The 17893-nt window shown below is 34.7% G+C and overlaps 1 protein-coding gene and 1 long non-coding RNA gene across 2 annotated transcripts; one reads left to right on the top strand and one right to left on the bottom strand.

The window, feature by feature from the left end:
- Nucleotides 1-1146: 1146 nt before the first annotated feature.
- LOC149398820 (cellulose synthase-like protein E6) lies at nt 1147-8147 on the bottom strand. The gene is made up of 8 exons (XM_089615868.1): nt 7744-8147; nt 5731-6046; nt 4559-4699; nt 4339-4470; nt 4033-4245; nt 3723-3956; nt 2593-2940; nt 1147-1841 (listed from the first exon to the last, which is right to left on the bottom strand). The coding sequence occupies exons 1-8, from the start codon at nt 8034-8036 to the stop codon at nt 1305-1307; spliced, it is 2214 nt and encodes a 737-aa protein (XP_089471994.1). The 5' UTR covers nt 8037-8147; the 3' UTR covers nt 1147-1304.
- A 3952-nt stretch (nt 8148-12099) lies between these two features.
- On the top strand, nt 12100-13277 carry LOC149398819 (uncharacterized). Its single transcript, XR_016297250.1, has 3 exons — nt 12100-12157; nt 12827-12963; nt 13126-13277. It is a non-coding gene; the product is annotated as an uncharacterized LOC149398819 (long non-coding RNA).
- The last annotated feature ends 4616 nt before the right edge of the window (nt 13278-17893 follow it).

Below are 17893 nucleotides of genomic sequence, written 5' to 3'. Positions count from 1 at the left end.
TTATCTCAACTAAATTGGTATCCTTTGTCCACCACAATAAAGTAATCTGAGTTTGGAAAAAGTATTTGATGCTCTGAAATTCTATGCAAATAGCTCGAATGCAACAAACAAACAAAATTCATTGGTGAAAAATTACAAGTTTAGGATACAAATGTAAAAATATATTTTTTATTTTCCATATGATTTTTGCTACACTCTTGGTTATTCGATAAAAAAAAGTTTAAAATATTTTAAAGATTTCACGGGCGTTTTAGAAGTGTCATTTATGTAGAGGAGCACATGGATTAAAAAAAACCATAGAATTTAAGTACAAAAATGTTTGAAAGTTCAGGACAAACATGTAACAAAATATTTTCGATTTTCCACATGATTACGTTACCCGAAGATTTGAAAAATTGTAAATAATCGCAGGAGGTGCGTGTTCAATTTTCAGGTTTCGGTAAAGAGGAAGACGAGTGGGTGAGATTGAGAGACAGAGTGAGAGAGCGATCCATTCCTTTGATACCATCAGAGTGCCACAAGGTCAAGCTCGGCGATTTGGTTTTATGCTTTCAGGTAATTACTTGCCTCGCAAGTTACCCGACAAGATCTTGATAATATAGAGAATCAATGCCCTAAAAAAATTTGGCACATTCAATCACCATCTCTACATCGACGCCCGTATCGCGAGGATCGAGAGAAATGTACACGATACGACAGAGTGTACGTGCAAGTTCATAGTTCGCTACGACTTTGACCAATCGGAGGTGAGTAACGGTTATCATTATAAAATTTATAATCACTCTCTTTTCTTTTTTTACACGGTACGAACATGAATTGAAATATATTGCGATATTGCCATTCCAGGAAGAAGTTCGTTTGACTAGGATATGTTGCAGACCTGTAGAAAATGATGATGAAATAGTTGGCTCCGATAACCAAAATTTGGATGACGATGACAAATGGAAGTTATCTTTTCTATATTAACAAACAAATAACAAAAAAAAAAACCTTGGTTTAAATTTCTAAATTATTCTTATGTTAGTTTTAATGTAGATCCTTATTTTTCTTTGGGAATGTATGATGTAATTTTCTAATGATATCAAATATCCTCGGCTTTTTTTAGTTCATATTATGTGAAATCAATTGAAAACTCAACTCACCAAGAATAAAAAAAAAATAGCTTGGCAACCATCAACTTCTAAGTTTCTCCGTTCGTAGCGAAAAATATGAATGCAACTTTAGCAACGGAATTCGTAAATAAACATGTCACATTTGCTACTAATAGATGAAAGAGGTAGCGAAAAGTTCGATTACAATGAAACTCATAGAGGCAATAAGCACAAAGCTGAAGCTAGGAAAAAAGACTTGAACAAGACCGAGGTTGGTAAACGACCCTTGTCCCCGCGGGCAAACAAAGCTTCATAAACCGGGAAATTGATCAAAACTACGACCCCGCAGAGAAGAATCTGCGTAAATAGTTTGTCGATTTCCGATCCGTCCACGAAAATCTTCTTCATTCCTCCGAGGAACGCAAACAAGTAAAAGAGCGCCAACGTGGCCATCGCGGTGAACACAAGGCTAGAGCCTCCGAACTCCATGATCTCTTGGTCGTACCTCTTTGACACGTCTTCGGTCACGACTTTGTCGGTGAGAGCAAAATGTGTCTCCGATAACCCCAATTTGCCCTTGATAATGTCGACGAAAGCGAAGAAATACGCGGTGGTCCTTCGGATCAGCCACACCCTTTGAAGGTTCCACCAACCTTTCAGCGTGCTACCGCAACTCACGGCTTCCACGGCGCTGTAAACGTTTTTCGCCACGAAAACGTAGCCGAAAGGAATGAACCATGGACTATACATCTGAAACAGAATATATAGAAGGAAGGAAAATGTATCGGTCTTAGTTTAATTTTTGTCAAAAATACCGGATCACGGAAAACAAACCATGGACTTTTCATTTTTTGTTTTAATTACAACATATTTAAAAAAAAAATACAGGGCTCAATTTGAACGTTTTTAGGCCACGAGGACTAAGAGCTTGGTCTCAGGCTGGGATGCAATATAACATCGCAGATCCAGCATGCTCCACTAGTTGATTAGCAAAATAGTCAAGGTTCAAATTTACGTCGTCAAATTTTTTTGATGATGTATATAACCAAGTTATCACTTTAAATTTATCGTAGGGTCAAACCTAATACGAGATTATTTTGTTTGTTACTAAGTTTAGACAAAAAATGGCTATTTTGTAAATCCATTCATTTCAATTGCTATTTAGCTAAAAACACCCGATAAAAAAACGGGTGGAATCGGAATGGTCAAAATTGCGACACATTCCATTGGAAAAATAATCAATTTAAACGTTTGACATTGTTAAATAGCCAACATTTGGTAAATCTTAGGTAAATAATCACTTTCAGACGTAAATATTAAATAAATAGTCATTTTCATATACCAAACGTTAGTTATTTACTTAAGATTTACGTCCGAAAGTGGTTATTTACCTAAGATTTACCAAACGTTGGCTATTTAGCAATGTCACACGTTTATGTTGCTTATTTTTCTAATTTTCTGTTATTATAATATCCCAAAAAGAAATATAGAGCAGGCGTACCTGTGGGAAAAGAGAAACACCGTTGAGCAAGTAGAGAGAAGGGACGATGAGATAGTACAAAGTTGGCAACGAAAATGGAGCCCAAAGGAGATAGATAGAGTAGCCTAGTTGGGCACCAAATGTGATCTTCCCATGGCCGAATGTGAAAGGGCAATATTTGGACATGAATATCTGAGACAATCCTTCTGACCACCTCTTGTGTTGGATGAGAGACACCTCCAAAGTCGTCGGAGCGACACCCAAGAACGCCCTTCTTTTCGGGTTGTAGTACACCGATTTCCAGCCCCGGCATTGGATCGATAGTCCCGTCACAATGTCTTCGACGGGACACCCGTACATCAATCCCATCTGCCACACGTAGATTACTCTTGATTAGAGATTAATTACTAACTTAATAATTCACTAATGTGAATATTGCGTAGACGGATTGGTTTCAAAGTATGAAAATTTAAAAAATTGAAGGATTGATGATATTTTGGTTAAATCATATATTTGCAATTAAGGTTAACCTCAACCAAAATTTGCATTTTCTTTGCTCGGCCTCGACCACACGGGCCGAGATTCGGTGCTCCTTCGCCCTCCAGATCCGCCAAAAGTAAATTACTCTTAACTAGAGATTAATTACTAACTTAATAATTCTATAATGTTCGGGTACATAATTGCGAGAAAAAAAAAATTGAATTATTACGTAGAATAGGAGTGATGAGATTTTGGTTAAATCAAAATTCCTTTTATAAAAATGGTTTTTCTCAATTAAAAATATTCTACCAGTATACAAATATATATATATATATACATATATATATATATGTATATGTATATTTAAAACAAAAAATTGGCTACGTAAGCCACCTAAACTATAGGAATTGTAAATTAACCAACCTTTGGTAAATACTTTGTAAATAACCAACTTGCATATGTGGCAGCCTATTAACTACCTAAAATATATGTTTGACTGTGTTAAATAAGTCTTTACTAATCTGTTAATAAGTTTACTTGGCCATTTACAATAAATTAACTAAAGGTGGGCTATATCTCAATTCACTATATCCGTGTGACTATATAACTTAATAACCCTATTTAAAAAGGTTAAAAAACTATTAAAAATAATAGTAGTGCTTGTTTATTACCTCTTTGCCCCATTGAGTACCATTCTCATAGTTGCAATTAGCAAGAGCTTTTGATGATTCTTCTAAATCACCAACACTTTTTACTTCATTATCTTTATAAAATTTCTCCACTATCTCCACTTTAGCCTTGTCATCCTTGGAATACTTCTTTCCTACTAGACTCTCTCTTCGGTGGAAGCACCCGGTCCCACAATACAATGCCGCCCCAAACCCGCCCAAACCGGCTAGCTCAATCTTAATTAGCATTAAGAAAAAGATTAATTATTGGATGGATTGAATTAAGTTTTTTTTAATTAATTAGTCAACTAACCTCATTAGTGGCATGGTTTACGTTTGCATAAACATCATTCTCCGTGAGATTGTCGAAGTCTTGCGGGAATTGCACGAACGCGAATCCATGCCCTCTCTTCTCGTCGAGAAAAAAACATAAAATCTCTCGGATCGTGTCCGCATTGTTTGAGTACATGTCGCAATCCAAATTCAGAATAAACGGCGAATTGCTTATCTCCGACGACACCCTTATCTATTAATATTACCAATTTAACAAATTATTAAATCTTCATTGTTTGTAATGATAAATTAAACGAAAGCACGGAGTCGGAAAAAAATTTCTCACAAGGGCATTCATGGCTCCGGCTTTGAAGTTGTGACGTGAATCGGGTCGCTTTTCTCGTGTCATGTAGACCAATGTTGGCAATCGAAATCCATCGTTGTCTACGGATTTCGCGTCCCTTCCATCTAGTAAAATCTGAGGGAGAAAAGTAATAAAATATAATTAATCAACTTTGTGTTGATAAAATGATCTTTATTTCTTTCCTACAACTTAATTTTCGTACCTGCACTATTGAGTGATGATCATTCTTTTTCACATTGGAATTCCATTCGGTGAATCCCTTGTGAAGTTTCTTTTCCTCATCCGGAATCTTTCCTATTTCAACAGCTGACTCGATTCGGGTTTTCATTTCTTCGTACAATTTCTAATGCAAAACATAAATAAATCAATAAAATCAAATTTTGTTATGCTAACTACGGTTGATATAACTCAATATATTATAGATAATTACAATCTTCAAAACCATTTTATTTCGTAATTATTATGCTTTAATCAAACATATTTACATATATAGTAATATGCTTTATATGAAACGCTGAAGCGTCATTACTTACCTTGCAAATAAAAATAAAAAAATCAAAGTTTTTAGCTAATTGTGAAGGAAGACTAGCAATAGCATTTTAGTGTTTGAAAAAAAAAAAAACAATAAGCTCAACACTGTTTTGTGACTACTCATATTATAAGATTTTTTTTTTTTTTTAACAGAGATGGTGCTTGAACTATTATGTGCGTGATAATTTGGCTCATAAACTAATTTTTGTAGTCAAGTGGCCCAAGGCATGATATTTTAATATATTTTTACATAAAATCACACTTTCTTTTAGTGAAATCCAACAATTGAATAACTTAACATATATATAAATAAAATAATATAAAGACTTAGATAAGTTGGTCATAATTTCTAAATAAAACGCAATCTTACTAAGTAATTATGGTGGTATTATAACATAACTAGTTTTTTTTAGAGCAATGCTATTTGTCCCGAATCGTAAACCGTGACGATCCACTCACGTTCTGACTCGTGGCAGTTCATTGCCACGTGTCAGCACGTGAGTGGATCGTCACGGTTTACGATTCGGGACAAAAATCAATTCCCTTTTTTTTAATATAGTTACAAAGTTATCAAAGTTAACGTTGAGCAATAATATTTCTAAAGTTCTTACAAAGTTGTCAAAGTTAAAGTTGAGCAATAATATTTCTAAAGTTCTTACAAAGTTGTCAAAGTTAAAGTTGAGCAATAATATTTCTAAAGTTCTTACTTACATGATAGATTTAATTTTTAAGAAAATGATATTTATTTTAAATGACGAAAAGGCTACAAAATGAGTTGACTATGTTGCTCTGAAAATTACTTTGGGACCAAATCATATTACTACCGTAAAATAATTAAGCTACCTTAATGGTTGACCACTCTTGGGCGTGATCTTCTTTGGCGGAGGAACATTGAGCAAAATAAGGCTCCGGTGCTCTTGGCTCGACGTCAAATCGCTTGCAAAATGGGATCCAATGCTTAGCGAAATTTGAGGCCTCGATGAGAGCATAAAAAGTGAAGTCGGAACCACCATCATCGGAAACATAAACGCTCAATTTTTCAGGCGGATAATTGTAAGCCATTGTTGATAAAACCGTGTTGATCACTAAACTTGGTGGCTCCATTTTCGGGTCTGCCGTGCACACGAATATATCCATGCTTGGCAACTTGCTCTCGTATCTATGCATACACATTTATACTTTAATTTTAAATTTAATTTATATAAATAACTAATTGGATTAGTACATTTGAGATTCAATACCTACATTAATTATTGGATAAATTACAAGAATATATACCCCCTGAACTCTAAGTCGAGTAACAAAGTGCACCTCAATTTCATTTTTCCACAAAATTACCTTAAATTTTCGTTTTACTCGACTTTATCCCCTTCCGTCAAATTTTATCAGTTACCATCCCACAATACAATACCACCCCAAACCCGCCCACCTCGGCTAGCTCAATCTTAATTAGCATTAAGAAAGAGATTAATTTTAGACACTTGTGTGATTGCATTATTAAAGAAGACAATATAAATCTAATATATACCAAAATAAAAACAGAAAATTAAAAAAATAATCAACTTAAACGTTTGACATTGTTAAATAGTCAACATTTAGTAAATCTTAGATAAATAACCATAAAAGATGACTTGACTTAATATATGGAAGCGATTATTTAGCTAAAATTTACATCTGTAAATATATGAAAATGGCTGTTAATCTATGATTTAACAAACGTTGGTTATTTATCAATATTAGACGTTTAAATTAGTTATTTTTCTAATGCATCCAAATAAAAATAACTATGCACTGCCAATAATGACGGTACGGGTATTTATTTTGTTAGGAGTTGGGATAGAATCGATCGATTACAATGTTTACTCCAATAAAATGTTAGAATAATAAATAAATAAAAAATCAAGCACGGCAATAAAATAAGTAACGTTAACGAATATGTACGTATGTGTTTTTTTTTTCTTTTGTCGTTTTGTTTTCTAATGTCCAAGGCAATTATTATGAAAAAAATAATAGAGAAATTGCTTAACTTGCCACCAATTTTATAAAGTTTTCTCATTTTTCATCAAAACGCTAATTTTTCCCAAAATGCCACCATCTATGTCAACAATGTTGACATCTATGTTTACTCTTCACTATTAGATGTCAACATTGTTGACATAAATGGTGACATTTTGGGAAAAATTAACGTTTTGGTATAAAGTGGGAAAACTTTATAAAATTGGTGGCAAATTAGGCAATTTCTCAAAATAATAAAAACTGGCGAGGGTTGTAAGTCAAATTAATTTTTTTGTTTTTGTTTTTATTTTTATTGCTTCAATGTAAGTCCAATCAAATGAATATATAAGCTTATAATAAGACACCACGTGGTGCTCTTTCAAATTACGACTATTATTATTATTTTAGGGAGTCTCATTTCTGATAATGAAGACAAAACAAGATTCTTTAAATATTTGGGCAGGTAAGTATTGTCTCGTTTTCAACAAGTACATGCGAAAGGTAAATTCAAATGATATTTCTTACTAAAAAAGAATGGCACGTTAATGACCACAATACGATGGAAAGACAAATAGTTCATAATCACGTGTCACCTCAAATGTCAAATGAAATCTACTAAAATCCAAACAATATTTGTATTTTACCCCTAAAAAAACATTTTATTTTAATTTGTAAATTGTAATATAAATAAGATAGGATAGAATCGTAATATAAACGAAATAATAGATATGTTCTGTGTGCTTCATGGTAGCTGACTAGCTGTGCTCTACTTCTACGCATACATATTATTATTTAATCAAAACGCTATGAGAATCGAAATATATACGAACATATTTTATAAAATTCATTTGATGGGTATACCTTTGAGAAAGTCTTTCCTTGAAAGGGTAGAACCGAAGGGAATTCCAACGGACAGACTGAGTGATGATCCAGTACAGACCGAAGCATATCTCAGCCATCAACAAACCAATCCAAGCCCATCTCCGATTGGATGGTGATATTGTTGAGATGTTGGTCAACCTGTACCACCAGATTGTGAGTACACAGACCATGATTGTACCCGCGAACACCCTATAAATCCCTCTAAATCTTGCTTCCCTTATCTCGAATAGTTCTTCTTCCGGGACTTCTTTTTCTTTATCTTCATAACTCATCTCTCTCTCTCTCTCTCTCTCTCTCTCTCTCTGTGTTTGATATGATTGTGCTATTAGGTTGGATAATTGGGCATGGATATAATGGAGTGGAATAGTCAATGATGATATGTTCTTTTTTTTATTATTAATTATATTATTGTTTGAAAGTGAGTTAATGATGATATGTGGTGACATGGCGATTTATTTTCCACATATTGTATGATTGGTGTACTTGGAATTTTTTTTTTTTTTTTTTGAGAAATGATAACAACAATGTTAATTGTTTGTTACTTATAAAAAATCAACCAAAACTTAAATATTGATACATTTAGTACCAAATTGGATCACGAACTGAGTTGATTTCGTGACACATATTGATCATAAACTGGTTGCAGTTTGTGACCGATTTGATCTAAATGTGTCAATGTTTTGAATTTTAGTTGATTTTTTGTAAGTAACAAGCAAATAGTATTATTATTGTCAATTTCCTCATATTTTTTTACTAAGTCGTTTTTGTTGATGCGAGAAATCACACCAAGGCAGTCGCGACAATTTAAGCAAATAAACGGGTCGATTTATATTTAGAACTATGCCTCAAATCTCCGTTACAAGACCAAATTAAAACACTTGAAGAATTTTGTATGTTGCAAAATAACTATTAAAAGGAACTGAATACAAAGGCGAGCTCGGAGCTGTATATTATATCGTTGAGAGTAATACAATTGTTCGAATTAAGAGATGACATAAATAAGAGGGGGAGAAAACAGAAGTTACATCACGTGTCTTTAAATTTAAATACACTAAATTAGACTCTAGAATTCAAGCAATGTTCATGTGTCCTTTATTTTTCTATCTTCTTAAAGAGATGTGTATGGACATATTAGCAAACTTAAAACTTAGTGGGTGATGTAAAATATATTATATTTTGAGTTACTAGACCTGTTCTTCCTCCCTTTTTGACATTCTATGATAAAACAGTAACATTGACATTTTGGTAGTCTATTAAAACCTCAACGTATCTTTAAGAACTCCTGGGTTATCTCAACTAAACCGGTATCTTTTGTCCACCACAATAAAGTAATCTGAGTTTGGGAAAAGTACTTGATGCTCTGAAAATCTATGCAAATAGCTCGAATGCAACAAACAAAATTCATTGGTGAAGAATTACAAAATAGCCATTTGAACGATTATTAAAATAGTCAAATTTTACATTTTCAATTAATACATCGTATTATTAAAAAAAAAATTGATAGTGATTAAAAAATTTAACAATTTATATTGGTGTTGGATTTTGTCATTCACCCTGAAGAACATTTTGGGGTTACAAAAAATATGGGCCAATGCCAATAGAAATATTTTCAATATATGACACACGCATTTCAGGACACTTCGCGAAAAGTTAAGGTATTTTTTATCTTATCCAAAAGAAAAGAACAAGTTAAATTATTTTCGGCCCAAACCCATTGTAAGTGGAATGGTGAGTTGAGTCATTCCTACGTCAGCCGTTGTAAGATCAAATGCAGTATACAATATACAACCAAAAGAATCTATGGTATTTATGCTTTGCGAGATTTTGATCGTTTTCATCGTTGGAGATCGTCGTAAAGTCAAAGATCGTTGCGAAGACAGAGTTCGTCGTCGTCGGAGATTATTATGAAGCCAAATTAATCATCATCAGATATTGTTGCGAAGTTGGAGTTTGCTATCAGTAGAAACCGTTGGTAAGCCGAAGATCGTTTTGTGAAGATTGATGCGCTAGAGAAGGGTATGGTTGTCAAAAAAATATATGAAAACAAGAGTTTCGATATGTTATAAAATCAACGTTAAATTGGAAATGTAGTGTAAAAAATTGTTAGTCGTGCAATTCTACAAAACATGCTAGAAGCGAATTGACCAGAGAAATAAATTTAACGAAAAAAACGCCAGTAGAACGAAAATCTTTTTCATTGAAAGCTCTAAACCTTAAAGTGAAGAAAGTGAACAAAAATGCACGAAAATAAAGGAAAATGAGAACAAATCTTGCTCCGTAAGATTTTCAGCCGCTGAAAAACATAAAATATTGTTCAAATACGGACGAGTGAGAGAGAAAACAATCACGAGAAGAACATGATAGTGAGAGAGAAGATAAAAAAAAAATTAAAGTCCATAAAATGTAAATACAAAATCAATAAAAATAATAAATATAAAATGAGTTTGGGTTAAAGTTATTTTTGTACGTAAAAGTAAAAATACGATGGTCATGGATTTGAATTAATTTGGACTTATTTGATGTATACGTAATAATCCCATTTAGTCCAGTCCAGTCCACTTCTTATGAAGAAGAGTCTTTAGGCGCCAAAATGAAACCTAAAGAGCGGGAAATCAAGAAAAAGGAAAGTAAGAGAGAGAGAGATCGGGAAATGGAAACCAAATCAGGGAAGAGTACCGTTGGCAAAGATTTTCATCGGAGACTATACATAGGCTTCCACAGAGAGAAAAATAATAGCGTTTCTAGAGAGAGAGAGCGATGAAGAGAAAGAAATAGAGAGAGAATTAGAGAATTCTCTCGGAAGAAGAGAGTCTGCAAAATCCAAGAAGAGGAAGAGAGCTCCGACGACGGAGAAAAGGTCGGCCGCCATGAGCGGTGTCGGTCCGATGGAGTCGCCGACTCAACAAGCCGAGCCTCTCTCGTTCTCAATAAGTCGACTTCAAAGCAATCCAGAAAGGTAACGAAACCCTAATCGCCACTCTTCTATCCAGTTTTTAGTCTTCAATTCCGATTTTTTTTTAAAAATTTATCCAAGTTTTGGTTACTCGTTGAAATGGCCGTTCTTAGGTATACAGTTTTTTTTTTTTTTTTTTTTTTGTGGAATCTGATTCCCATTCCACTGTGTATTTAAAGGCTGCCAGGACAACATGGAACCAGTATTTGGAAGAACAAAAAAATAACGATGGCCTTAAATTGAATTCGTGATTATAGTGCTTATTCCTTTTCTTATTTGATCACTTTCTCATAGCTTTTGTTAATTCTCTTGTTTTGAGTGAAAAGCCATGAACGTCGAGGATTTTGCCGAGACTGCGGTCGACCAGAGGCTTTCTCGCCCAATCTCAGAAGCGGTACATCTTTTTTTTTTTATTATATGTTAAATATCTGGTAGTTTCGTGTGTTTGGGATAATTACTCAGTGCCGCGACTCACTCGTTTGTTTCAAGATGTTGAATTATTGGACTAAGACTTTTAATTAGATCTGAAATTGCTTATTGTGCTCTTTGAAACTAGAATCGTTTAGGCTTATAATGATAATTTCTTGAAGTTTTTTGTGGGTTAGTTACAATTTTCTCGTCACTACTCGATTATATTCCTGACAAGATTGTTCTTGTTTTTTCAGTCACAAGACAACTATGTGGTTGTGTGCTTTGAGTCGCAAAAAGGTTTCTGTTTAAGAAATAAAAAGTTTATGGTGGGTGACTTGGACACACCATGTTTTTTCTTGTTTCATATTCAGCAACCTTTGGTGGCAAGCTTCATGTTGCTATTTCTTTGCAGGTCCATCGTTGAGGCAAAGAAGTTCCGGATCAGATCGTGATCTTTGAGGTCTGTGTGAGCACAACCTCAAACTGACATAGTAGTCAAGGGAATGGAGTCTCAAATCAGAAGGTATGCTTATTTCCATCTATTTTTTTTTTCCTTTTCTGATAAATTAGTTTAGTGACGTGATCCTTTTTAAAACTGAGATATGTCACGGCCTTCTTGAAGCTGCATATAGTTAGTTTAGACACAAAATCAATGTAACCATTACCTGTAGAAACAAAGGGGATAGAAAGATTTCATTATGCGGATTTATGAAGGATGTGAAAGTAGAAGCTTTGGGGTGGCTTCTAATTCTTGATGTGAAAGATTTCTGACTACTAACTCTTGATATACGAACGACATCTCCAATTTTTCCATTTTCTTGGTGTACTTATTGCATTTAGGTAATTTTTTTTTTCCTTCTATCTTTTTATTGCCAAATGTTGTAACTTAGGTCTCAGATGCTAAATACATCTGCTTGATTGTGGGCCCTCTTAACTCTAATTTGCTGTTTCTTTCTTGCAGTTATGGAGGATAAGCCATATGGATCTCAGGTTTCAGCTTTTTATGAAGTCATTTTCATCACTAACACGGTAAGAACTACTCAACTGATTACTCTCCTTTCAGACTTTTTGATAAATAGATCAAATGCAAGTAATGGTCACAATGTTTTTTTTTTATTTAAAATTTACCCAACTAATATGATCAAATCTTTTCAACCTTCACTGCCAATGATTTTTTTTTTCTTTTCAATTCTGCGTTTACACATTGCCACTAATATTTTGTCAATAACATGAGTCTATAATAAGAGAGTGTGCTCGCAGTAAAATTTTAAACCAAATTGCTTCAATAACAAAGAGGGAGGGCTACCACGTGAATTAAACAAGAAAAGTCACGTGTGTGTAAGTCACATCTAAAATAAATAAATAAATAAAGAGGGAGGGCTACCACGTGAATTAAAAAAGAAAAGTCACGTGTGTGTAAGTCACTTCTAAAGTAAATAAATAAAGAGGGAGGGCTACCACGGGAATTAAAAAAGAAAAGTCACGTGTGTGTAAGTCACCTCTAAAGTAAATAAATACTCGATTATATTCCTGACAAGATTGTTCTTGTTTTTTCAGTTGCAACTATGTGGTTGTGTGCTTTGAGTCGCAAAAAGGTTTCTGTTCAAGAAATAAAAAATTTATGGACACACCATGTTTTTTCTTGTTTCATATTCAGCAACCTTTTGTGGCGAGCTTCATGTTGCTATTTCTTTGCAGGTCCGTCGTTGAGGCGAAGAAGAAGTTCCTGATCAGATCGTGATTGAACGGTTCTTAGGACCCAACCTCGCTCACTCTGTGTGAGCACAACCTCAAACTGACATAGTTGTCAAGGGAATGGAGTCTCGAATCAGAAGGTATGCTTCTTTCCATCTAATTATTTTTTTAATTTTTTTAATTTTTTTTTTTATAAATTAATTTAGTGACGCTATCCTTTTTAAAACTGAGATATGTCACGGCCTTCTTGAAGCTACATATAGTTAGTTTAGACACAAAATCAATGTAACCATTACCTGTAGAAACAAAGGGGATAGAAAGACTTCATTATGCGGATTTATGAAGGATGTGAAAGTAGTAGCTTTGGGCTGGCTATCAGCAAACTGTTGATCACCTGGGTCAGGAATGATATACGAACAACATCTCCAATTTTTCCATTTTCTTGGTGTACTTATTGCAAAGGTAATTTTTTTTCCTTCTATCTTTTTATTGCCAAATGTTGTAACTTAGGTCTCAGATGCTAAATACATCTGCTTGATTGTGGGCCCTCTTAATTCTAATTTACTGTTTCTTTCTTGCAGTTATGTTGGATAAGTCATATGGATCTCAGGTTTCAGCTTTTTATGAAGTCATTTTCATCACTAACAGGGTAAGAACTACTCAGTTGATTACTCTACTAGAAATGATAGCTATACAGTATTTTTGGGCAATTACTTGCCTTTTTTTTTGGGCAATTACTTGCCTTTTCACTGTGTATCTTATGAAGTTTTATAATAAGAATGTTTTTAAATATTTTATCAATAACATGAGCCTATAATAAGAGAGTGCTCGCAGTAAAATTTTAAACCAAATTGCTTCAATAACAAAGAGGGAGGGCTACCACGTGAATTAAAAAAGAAAAGTCACGTGTGTGTAAGTCACCTCTAAAGTAAATAAATAAAGAGGGAGGGCTACCACGGGAATTAAAAAAGAAAAGTCACGTGTGTGTAAGTCACCTCTAAAGTAAATAAATAAAGAGGGAGGGCTACCACGTGAATTAAAAAAAGAAAAGTCACGTGTGTGTAAGTCACCTCTAAAGTAAATAAATAAAGAGGGAGGGCTACCACGTGAATTAAAAAAAGAAAAGTCACGTGTGTGTAAGTCACCTCTAAAGTAAATAAATAAAGAGGGAGGGCTACCACGTGAATTAAAAAAGAAAAGTCACGTGTGTGTAAGTCACCTCTAAAGTAAATAAATAAAGAGGGAGGGCTACCACGTGAATTAAAAAAGAAAAGTCACGTGTGTGTAAGTCACCTCTAAAATAAATGAATAAATAAAGAAAGAAGGTTTGAGTTATTGTTTTACTGTGAGCACTCTTAATATGGCTTTAGGTGATTGTTGTTGCTTATGAAACAATCATGCTCTCTCATTGCAATTACATTGTTAATTACAGTTACTAATACTACTTTTTTTATTTTTTTTTATTTTTAAATGAGGTGCATGGAAAGGAATCCTTTTGTGTTAAATAGCTTGTCCCACAAAAAGAAAGGTACGCAATTTATTTTCATCTTGCAGCATATATCATGTAATAGCATAGATTCTTAAGACTTGTAGTGGTTTTAACCTTGTTTTGTATAACTTCTACTTTTCATGGTTTGCTTAACGACTAACAATGAGGTTTTTAGTAGACATGGAGTTTTTTTTTGGGGGACTCAGTTCCCCATTTCACTCTATGTACCTAAGAGCTGCCATAACAATTGGAGAACCAAAATAGTGTTTATAACTATCGTAGCCTGCGTATTTAACTTACTTAACCATTAGTTGAATTGGCACTTCTTATTGTATATCATACTGTCTCATTGTAATTGCTTATCCTAGTTTATAACTTTTGACGAGGTACATGGAGGATGAGTTGTCCAACTAAATGAAGAAGGTATTGAATCTCTTACCACTATTTAATAGCATATTCTTGGTTAATATTATTTGTTAATTCCCAAAATAATTGCTAATTTTAGTCCCTTTTGACGATGTATACAGTTGGCGGGCTTAGGGAACCTGAAGCTTTAGCGTTCAAAAAAGCTCCAATGTGGCGATGAGTATAGGTATTCTTAAGCTTCCTTTCAACTCTGCTGACCCTGCTGAAGCCATAGCCGAAGCCGACCCTGCTGATCGTGCCTCAGTCGATGAAATCAGAGTTTTGCCTGGCAGTCACAGGAGGCACGTTCTAACATAAATTCTACAGAGGACCAAGATAAGTCAACTCATTTGTGTTATTTTTTATTTTCAGTGTTTAGTGCTTGGTAGTTAGAATTAGAGCATACGTGTTTATGTGTAAGAGCACGCGCTTGTGTGTGTGTGTGTAAGAGTGTGTGTAAAAATGAGTTAGAGCGCGTGTGTGTGAAAGAGATTTAGAAGGATTAGAGCTTGTGTGGGTGATAGGGAGTGAGTGAGTGAGATGTGAGGGAGTTAATTATTCCCATGGCAAAAATTCTCTATCTTTTTACAGGATTGATATTGCAGAAGCCGTTTCGTGAACATGTACAGTCCCACGCGAGGTACATTGTTGCACTGGAACTAATGACTTGATACATGTTATTATGCACTGGAACTAATACTCATTGCCCTCATTGTATAGCTGCTGTTCTCACCGTTATATACGCCATGCTTGGAGAGATGTGACCCTGATTTTTCATCAAACAACAAAGACAGATAGGTCAATGTCCAAGTTCTGGTTCGATGCAGGTTAGTTCTCTCTCTCTCTCTCACAATTAATATACATTTACATAATAATTTTTTTTGGCAGACCTCTGAGCGTATGAGAGAAGTCATGGTCTTGCAAAAGGTCGTTAAACAAGTAATTCGATCGCTTCTTCCCCTTTGGCAAGGTATTAATCTCCGCAGCCTTTGTTTACTCAGTTTTTCAAAATCTAAAACTATGTTTTTGGGTTCCCTTTTTACTTCATTTTACCCATACCTATCTTCATTTTCTTTTCTAGGTCAGTTTTAGTGCTAGCTTTCTTCTTTGAATATTGTAATGGTGACTATATGTTTGAGGGTCTGAATATTGATAGTGAGGAGTTCTCTCACTTGAGTGAATCATAGCAAAAAGAAAAAAACCGGCTTGTAATTTATTGGTCATATTTGTATAAATACATGTGTGAAACGAAATTATAACATTTGTTTGCCTTGTTTATAAGGTTTTCTGCCTGAAAGTACAGCAAAGGTCCATTTACGATCAAGTGATTGCTCTGATTCTCAACGAAGTTCTCGATGGCTTCAATTGTACTGTCTCTGTGTACAAGCTGACGGGCAGCAAAAAAACCTACACAATAAGGAGTGGAATGAGAAACAAGGTAAATAAGCCACCCTTTTTTTATTTGCCATTCTCTGATTGGTGTGGAGAGTTGTGTGCTGAGGCTGTTTTTATCCCTTTAGCTGTTCGTTAATCCGAGTCTTCCTAGGAAACCGCTCAGCCTGCGAGGTTTGGGTAAAAGCATGTGCAAACTCATCTCCACAACCCATCTCTGTTTTAGCCTTGAGCGTGTAATTTAAGATAGTTGTTGCGCTTTTTGAAGTTTACCCACCAAAGATGCCAATTATCGAGACTTAATCTTTTGGAGGAGCTATCTGCTCAAGTAAGCTCTCATATTTGCGATCCCTTTAGCTTGTTTTTTCCTATAGTAGTGGAAAATTTGGTTTGTATATCTGATCGTTTACATCCTGTGACAGGTAAGAGAAGCTATAGAAGTTAGTCTTTTGGTGCTGTGTTCAAATATTCAGCTTTATGCATTTGTATGATATGGGAATCCCAAGTAGCGAATAAGGAACTCTTATGTACATGTGAGTACTCTGTGCTTCTTTGAACGAACACTGAATTCCCTAGCTCTTTATTCAATCATGCCTTTATCTCTCGAGTACGTTTGTTTATGGGGCTTTATTGCAGGCACACCTTCATTCTTTCAAGTACAGAAAAACAACGGATTTGGAGTACCGTAGAGAAGCTTCTTGTAGACAACCAAGTTGAGGTAAATTCGTTATTATATTGATGCAAAAAAGGCTCTTTTTTTGTAGTTCCAATTTTGAAATAGTGTGCCTCTATATAGTGAGATTGTATTTTGTGGTTCAGGTACGAGAATACACAGCGACTGTTGTAGCAGGCCTAATGGAGGGTGTTGGAAATAAGATCTAGCTCAACAATTTTGTGACAAAGCTTACAAGGAAGCAAAAGGAAAAAAAAAGGGGGGGGGGGGGGCTAGGCTCGGGAAATGGGTATGGGTGGGTGGGACCGAACCTGAGTGGGGCCAGGCTCGGGGGATAGGGATTACTAATTGCTAACCACTAACTTTACTAACAATTAACAAACTAACTCACTAACTATTAACTTTACTAACTATTAACATACTAACTCGTTAACTATTAACTTTACTAACTATTAACATACTAACCCGCTAACTACTAACTTTTTTGCTAACAGTATTGTGTTTTGCAGGATCAAATACTCTGCAGGCTTCCAAGTTCGTTCCATTGTCCTGCTAGGTATTACGATTTATAGGCAATTCGGGTCTTTTTCTAATTATGTTGAGTTGATTTGTTGGTGTTAAATTCTGACCAAGATAATGTACCAGGTTAAATATTCCATTTTTTTTACAGTTAATGATTGTGCTCCTCTTCATTTCAGGTAAACAAGTGCTAGTTTATTCCATTTATTTTATTTCTCTTGCTCTTTGCTTATTCCGTGTTGCTGACATGTATCTTGATTCTACAAACAGCGTGTGCAGGGTAGGAATGGAGCTTTTCTTGCAATCGGCGACTAGAAATGTTCTTCCATCTTCTCACTTATGGTGAGTAATGAGCCGTCTCAATCTACAAAATGTGTAAGTTTCTTAATTTTTGTATCAAAATATTCTTAATGGATCATCTTTTGCCTCTCCAGATCGCAAGAGATAGAGAGATCACTGGTTTTAGCCAGTGAGAGCCAGCCCATGTCCTCTTCTTCGGATGGTGAGTGATGATCAATCTTAATCTTATTGAGAGTCTGAAAATCTTTCTTATTCGTGATTTCATGTCTTGTGTTTTTGCATTTTATGGAGG

This window comes from Urtica dioica, chromosome 5, assembly GCF_054948205.1.
Source record: "Urtica dioica subsp. dioica isolate 48M chromosome 5, U.dioica_male_clone48M_v1_H2, whole genome shotgun sequence".
In the NCBI taxonomy this organism is placed as follows: Eukaryota; Viridiplantae; Streptophyta; class Magnoliopsida; order Rosales; family Urticaceae; genus Urtica; species Urtica dioica.
The sequence above is the reverse complement of the archived record's forward strand: the minus strand, read 5'-3'. Positions and strand labels throughout refer to the sequence as shown.